This window comes from Myotis daubentonii, chromosome 9, assembly GCF_963259705.1.
Source record: "Myotis daubentonii chromosome 9, mMyoDau2.1, whole genome shotgun sequence".
Taxonomy (NCBI): domain Eukaryota; kingdom Metazoa; phylum Chordata; class Mammalia; order Chiroptera; family Vespertilionidae; genus Myotis; species Myotis daubentonii.
This window is the reverse complement of record NC_081848.1, coordinates 45,939,320-45,946,445: the sequence shown is the minus strand read 5'-3', so window position 1 is coordinate 45,946,445 and position 7,126 is coordinate 45,939,320. Positions and strand designations below refer to the sequence as shown.

The 7,126-nt window shown below is 51.9% G+C and overlaps 1 protein-coding gene across 1 annotated transcript; it reads right to left on the bottom strand.

The window, feature by feature from the left end:
* Window positions 1-806: 806 nt before the first annotated feature.
* On the bottom strand, window positions 807-6,378 carry CNGA4 (cyclic nucleotide gated channel subunit alpha 4). The gene is made up of 6 exons (XM_059711096.1): window positions 6,214-6,378; window positions 5,979-6,080; window positions 5,681-5,787; window positions 4,734-5,379; window positions 3,629-3,978; window positions 807-1,765 (listed from the first exon to the last, which is right to left on the bottom strand). Exons 1-6 carry the CDS (start codon window positions 6,273-6,275, stop codon window positions 1,305-1,307), a joined length of 1,728 nt encoding a protein of 575 aa, XP_059567079.1. The 5' UTR covers window positions 6,276-6,378; the 3' UTR covers window positions 807-1,304.
* Window positions 6,379-7,126: the final 748 nt, after the last annotated feature.

The window sequence follows — 7,126 nt, the reverse complement described above, 5'->3', positions numbered from 1 at the left end:
TGGCTCTTCACCTAGGGGGTGCTGCTTTGAGGCCCCAGTGCCAGCTAGGCCATAGTGATCTCTCTCCAGTTTCCAAAGACACAATTCTCAGTGTTCCTTATCCTGGGACCCCTGTGGGAGTGGGGTCCAGGCTGCTTTCCTTCCCAGAAACCCTATGATAGGTAGAATTTTGGCTTATTCTTGTGATTAGGGCAAAAGGGACTTTGCAGATATAATTAAGGTTAACTCCTGGCTTTAAAATCAGGATATTATCCTGGATTATCTGGGTGGACCTATCACATGAGCCCTAAAAAGCAGAGCTCTTTCTCGCTTTGTCATAGGAGGGGAAGTAAGAGATTTGGAAAATGAGAAAGACTTAGGGGCTATTATTTCAAGGAAATCAAAGACCTCAATTCATCAGGTATTCCAGCCCCTTTGAATCCAACCCACCAGCTATAACACAGCTCCATGCCCCTCACTGCTGTGACTCAGAATTCAGAGAGAGGTCATCTGGCCCACTACTAAAGCCAAGAGCCTTTCCCCATCAGTTCCCTAAGTGCTTAGTGCAGGGGTGGGCAAACTTTTTGACTCGAGGGCCACAATGGGTTCTTAAACTGGACCGGAGGGCCGGAACAAAAGCATGGATGGAGTGTTTGTGTGAACTAATACAAATTCAAAGTAAACATCATTACATAAAAGGGTACGGTCTTTTTTTTTTTTTTTTTTTTTTTAGTTTTATTCATTTCAAACGGGCCGGATCCGGCTCGTGGGCCATAGTTTGCCCACGGCTGGTAGTGAGAAGGCACGTACTTTATTGAAGTGCAACTTGCAAGGTACACCTGTGACGGGGGCATTTAAAGGATATCTTGGAACAAGAGGGCTCTGGGTGTGCTTTTGTGTATTTACAAGTGTGTGGAGGGCATCTGTGTGTCTATTGGTGTATGACTCTCAGTATATCTGTGTTTATGAGGTGCATGACTGAATGTGCATATATCATGTAGGTATAAGGCATATCTATGTTTGTGAGCAAGCATGTGTGCTCCGAGAATGGAAATTCTAGAGCATTTTATATGGAATGAACATTCTTGGGGCCAATGTATGTAGTAGTATGTGCAATTGTAGTGTGTGTGTATGTGCGTGTGCACACGTGCACATGCGTGCACACATTTGTGAGTGGGGAATGAATGTGTGCTACACTCCTACATCTCCAGGTGGGCATCTGCAGACCCAATTCACTCCCATCTCTGGAACCTAGCAGACTGGATGGCAGAGTTTCTGCAGGGAGGCTGTCCTATAATTCTGGATTCTTAGGGATAGGAATGGGGTCACTCTGAGCCTGGGGGTCCTTCCTGGCTGGCCCTGCCCTCCTCATCCTTGGAAGTTCCCTCCCCAGACTCGCCTTCGTCATCGGCCTCAGCCAATTCCTCAGGCATTGGCCACTCTCGAGTCTGCCACTCCAGCCGTTCAATGCGATAAGCAATTTTGAGTGCACTTGACTCCAGCTCAGCCAGGAGACGAGCAAATTTGGTCTGTAGATCATCCAGTTGTTGGTCGAGGCCTCGTAGCCGGGACTCTGTGGCCTCCTGTAGGGCAATCTCAGCTGCCTCAGCATTTATGTCCAACTTGTTCATTTTGAGAAGGATCTCACGGCCCTTTTCCTCCATGACGGCCTGGGCCTGTGGATACTCGCTCAGCACTTCCCGCAGGTCTTCCTTGCTCAGGCAAAACAGGTCCGAATAACCTAGACTCTTGATGTTGGCTGTGCGGCGGTTCCCAGACATATTCCCTGTGGCACATGGGCAGACAGATGGGAGGAAAAGTAGTCAGGGTGGGTGCGAGGGGGCATTTCGCTCCTGAACAAGGGACCCCTCCCCCCATATTTGTGCTTCTGAGCCTCTCTTTCTGCTTCAGTAATTTACTGGGACCAAGCTGTGTGCTGGGGAGGGAATTAGTGACCTGCCTCCAAGAAGTCACAGTCTAGAGGAGACAAACATTTAATTGGATAGTTACATAACAGTATTGCTGGTGCAGTGTGGACATATGCATGTGGTTCTGTGGGAAGACAAAGAGTCCCTAACTGTAGGGTGGAGAATTCAGGGAAGCCTGGAGTAATTGATGCCTGACTGAGGGGGCTGCAGCTAGGGAAAGGGGGGTTGGAGCAGCTACACAGAGGGGAGAACATGAGCAGAGGGATGGAGGTAGGAAAGAATTAGGTTGGAGTAGAAAACAGGAAGCAGTCCAGAGTGGCTGAAATGCAGGGTATGAGGACAGTGGAAAGAGGAGGGGACAGCCAGGTGAGCAGTTCAGATCCTATGCTGAGAGCAATGGGAAAGTCCTGAAATATTCTAAGCAGGAAAGCTGTATGGCATTATTAACATTTTAGGAAGATACTGTGGGGGAAGGGTGGGCGGGAAGAAAGGTTAGGCCGAATGCTGCAAACTCTCAGAGCTAGAAGGACCCGAGAAGAGGCAAGGGAGCTACTGCTTGTTGAGCACTTGCTACACGCCGGGCACTATTCCTTTAATCCTCACAAATAACTTTTTGGGTTTTTAATGTCACCCTATTGGACAGGTGAGGCCTAAAAAAGGGAAGTGACTTATCCAAAGTCAGGTAGACAGCAGCTGACTGCATACAGGATGTGGAGCTTTAGGGGGCCCTTGGAGGACAGATGTGAGGCCTTCAGGACAACTGAGGAATGGGGTCCCCCAGTGAGACAGCATCTAGCCTCAGTCAGTGACTGTGCTCACCCCCTTTCCAGGCTGTCCCATCTCCCATGACCTCAGTGTCTACCTGTGATTAGGCAACTCCTACTGCACAGAGTGATAAGAGGAATAAATGAGCCAGTGTACAGACAGCATTTGGCCCTGAATGGAGTTCAATAAGTTGGAATATCTCCATTTCCATTTGGCTGTGAGAAAGTTGTTCCTTGTACTGTACCCAAGTGTGTGTACTTATTACCTGTGTGACCTTGGACAAGTTCCTAAACTTCCCTGCGCTCTAATTTCCTGACTTTTATTTTTAAATTAATTTTTAGAGAGAGAAGAAGGGGAAGGGAGAGAGGAAGAGAAACACCGACTCGAGAGTGAAACATTGATTAGCTGCCTTCTGCATGCCCCCTACCGGGACTGACCCTGCAACCCAGGAGTGTGCCCTGACTTGGAATTGAACCAGCAACCTTTTGGTGCATGGGATAACCCCCAACCAACTGAGCCACAGTGGCCAGGGCTCCTTACTTTTAAAATGCAGATAATGGTACCTGCTTTAAGAGTTGCTGTGAGAATTTAAAGAGTTGGTATATGAGAAGCACTTTAAAAAGGGCATGTAGAATGCACACAATAAGTATTGTTATTATCATCTCTGCCACTTTCCACTGGCTCATTGATGCCTCAGGTCAACATCCACAGAGCGGGTCTACTCTCTCTTCCAAGAACTCACCCTTCTTACTGATCTTGGTTCAGCTTCTCATGTCCTGTTTCTATGTCCTGCTTCTGCCCTGAGCCCTCTAGTGATTCAGGTAAAGGCCACATGTCCTTAATCTGTGTAGACTCTGAAGTATCATCTGGTCTCAGGACAGGTTTCTGCTGTCTCTCTCCCCACCCTCGCCCTGCCCCGCCCCAGCCCTATCTGGGAACAATGCTGGGGTGCCCACCTTTGATGTTGATGATGCTGATCTCCCCAAAGTAGAGCCCTGCACCAAGCACGGCATACTGTGTGACACCATCATCTGCCACCACGGCCAGCTGACCCTCGCGGATGATGTACATCTCTCGGCCAATGTCCCCTTTGCGGCAGACATATTCGCCTGGTGAGTAGGTCTGGGGCTGCAGCTTCAGCACCAGCTCCTCCAGCAGGCTGGCCTCGCAGTTCTGGAAGATCTGCACCCGGCTCAGAGTAGACAAGTGCACAGACACAGCCACTTCTGCCCGCAACCGCTCTGGCAAGTGCTGTAAGATGGCCACCTCATTGGTCATCTTCTTGTTGATCTGCAGGTGCTGGTACCTGGAGACAAGGGCAGCACCAGTTTCTCACCAGCATCCTATGTGCCTCCCTGCCTCCCTGTCTCCTTCCTTCAGCGCTCATCTCAACTTCAGCCAAGAGCCCAACCACTCTGAGGTTTCACAGGGGTTATGGGAATACTTGAGGGTTGGCTGATGAAATATCTTCAGTCCACAATCTCCTTTGTTGGTCACAGGTATGTTTTTACTTTTTCTCCCTCACCCAGGGCCTCGAAGCCTCCACCAGAAGACAATGAATAAGACACGCTTGACCTCCTGTCAGTTTCTACCCCATCCACCAGTGATGTCTTGTACCAGCCAACTGAAATCCACTTCAGTCACCAAGCCCCATCTTCTCTAGAGGCGTCTGCTCTAGTTGGTGACACTTCCTTTCGTTCAGCCCACAGTGTGGACTACCGTGACATAGTCAACCATCTTGCTTTTGGCCATGCCCTGGGGTGGGGGGGGGCGGTATTTCCCTTCTCCCTTAGGCCTCCTGGGGCTCTACCGGGCAGTGGCAGTTCCTATCACTTAGTGCAGAGTCTCTCTCATCAGTCTCTTACCCAGCCCCTTCCCCTAAGCCCAGAGACAATTAGTGGATAATATCCTTTCCCAAGCCCCACCCGGTGAGCTCCCCCCACCCCGATGAGTGCCATGTCCTGGCTGCCTTCCTGGGCGCACCGGCAATAAGAACCCAGACACCTGCCTCCGAGCCTATCCGGTCTCCCTGCCCGGGTCCTGGCTCCCCAGCATCCTCACCAGTCAATCACGCGCCGCTCCAGCCGGCGGTTGACATGCTGCAGCTTCATGTACATCTTCACCAGCGCGTGGTCAGGGTAGAAAGCTGCGTCGGCAGTGTTCATGTTGTAGATGACGGAGCTCATGCTACCCATGATGGTGGCGAAACCCATGACGGCCAGCAGGAAGTCGCCGACCATGAAGAGGAACTCCTCCTCCCGCTCCGGCAGCGGGATGTCGCCGACGGTGGTCAGGATCAGCGTGGAGAAGTAAAAGCTGTAGAGGTACTGGCGCCGCAGGCGCTCAAAGCCGGGTTGCGCGGGGTCGGGGTACACCCAGGCGTCGCGCCCGAAGCCCAGGTATTGGGACAGGGCGAAGTAGAGGCAGCTGTTCCAGTGGATGACCACGAAAATGTAGAGCATCAGCTTGGCGATGCGAAAGGCGTTGGGGTAAGCCGTGCGGGTCTCCGTGCGGTCAAAGGCTTCGAAGAGGCGGGGCACACGCAGAAAGCGGTTCAGCCTCAGCGTGGGTGTGTGCGGGCCCAGCCGCACGTAAGCAACGTCTGTGGGCACCAGGGAAGCCAGGTCCAAACAAAAGCTCCAGGTGCGAACATAGCGACTGGAGATCCTACCTTTGTCCACTACCAGGATGCCTTGTTCCAAGAATCCTGTTGGAAGAGAGGGAGGGGATGGGGTCAGGGGTAGGATGGGGTCAGGTACAGGGCCGAGTCGGGCACCTGCCTGCTCCAGTGATAAGGGTGAGCTTGGGCAGGCCAGGGTAGGACAGGGAGAGAGTCACAGGGCGGGAGGGCAGGTATAACCCTGCTGCAGGGTTTCCGGTATGCATAAGGATGTCGTCAGCATGGAGGCATGTGAAAGTGCTTTGGGGGGGGGGCACTTTCGTGATACTAAGGGGCTCTCTTTGGGAAGGGAACTTGAAACAAAGGGTCAGTCGTGGGACTCACTGACCCGTGTGGAAGCGCACCACGATGTCCAGTAGGTACAGCAGGTCACTAGTGTAGTCCAGCACGAACCAGGCCACCAGGTAACCATGCTGCAAGTCGGGAAAGCAGGCTCTGTGTGGCGGAGATAGAAGGGATTGGCTTAAGACACCCTTTGTGCCTGAGGTGGTCTCCCCAAGCCACTGAGCACTCCCCACTGGGCCTTTGCTTAGGCTCCTCCCCTCCCCCTGACCCCGCCCCTCTCCTGAGCCTTGCTCTTTAGCCCTTGTCGGTGCTAAAGCCCCTCCCTTAAAGTCCTGCCAAACCTGCACACGATGATGATGAGGTTATACATTACAGGGAAGACCATCGTGTTCAGCCACCAGTAGTAGTAATCCCCAGATGGGTCCAGGACAGGCAGCGTCTTCCTGTGGCAAGAGGGGAAGCCATGTTACATTTATTCATCATTCAATGTTGAGTTTGTGACTAGGGGCACCAAGAAGAATCAGGCTCCATCTAGCGAGGCAGACAGATCTGACACAAGAGACCAGGATCACTCACCTGGCCTTGGACTGGACAGGGGGGCTGGACTCTGTCGTCTTCACTTTGCTGTCCTGGCTCATGGTTCTGTGGCCTGGGTGTGAGATATCCAGGGCCTCTGCTGGCAGGCTGCTTCCGGAGGTGCAGACTAGTGCCTGCCTGCCTGCCTGGAAGAGGCAGCCCTTAGTCTCCAGCTGTGGCTTCTCTGTCTTTGGTTTCTGAAGCTCTTAGCAACACAACCAGGGCCAGCTCTAATGGAGGGGTGGAGGCAGTGTGGCTCCAGCACCCCGCCCTGTCTCCCAGGTCCTGGGTTTACACCTGCCCAGCTAAACATCTCTAATGAGGTCCCTGGAGAAGGTGGGGGTGCATGCCTCAGAGACAGGCTGGGCCTTTTCTCTACCCTCCTCCCTCCCACCACCACCGCCAAGCTGGACTACACAGGGACCTTCTAGACAGAAGACTTTGGTGACAGTGTAGGCTCAGACTTTCATTCTGTTTTACTTCGTGCAAGTTCCCTGCTTGGGCCTCATTATTTATTCATTTAACAATATTTATCCAGTGGATCATTTGTGTTAGGTGCTGAACTAGTCTCCAGGGACAAACACCTATCATATCAGATGTGAGCTCTGTTTTCATTATCTGTACCCTATCTTACAACCACCTCCACCTTCCTAATTGCTGCTGGATGAGGGTGATAGGTGCCATCCTGAGGTGGTTTTTTTTAAAAATATATTTTATTGATTTTTTACAGAGAGGAAGGGAGAGATATAGAGAGTCAGAAACATTGATGAGAGAGAAACATCGATCAGCTGCCTTCTGCACATCTATTGGGGATGTGCCCGCAACCCAGGTACATGCCCTTGATTGGAATCGAACCCAGGACCTTTCAGTCCGCAGGCCGACGCTCCATCCACTGAGCCAAACCGGTTTCAGC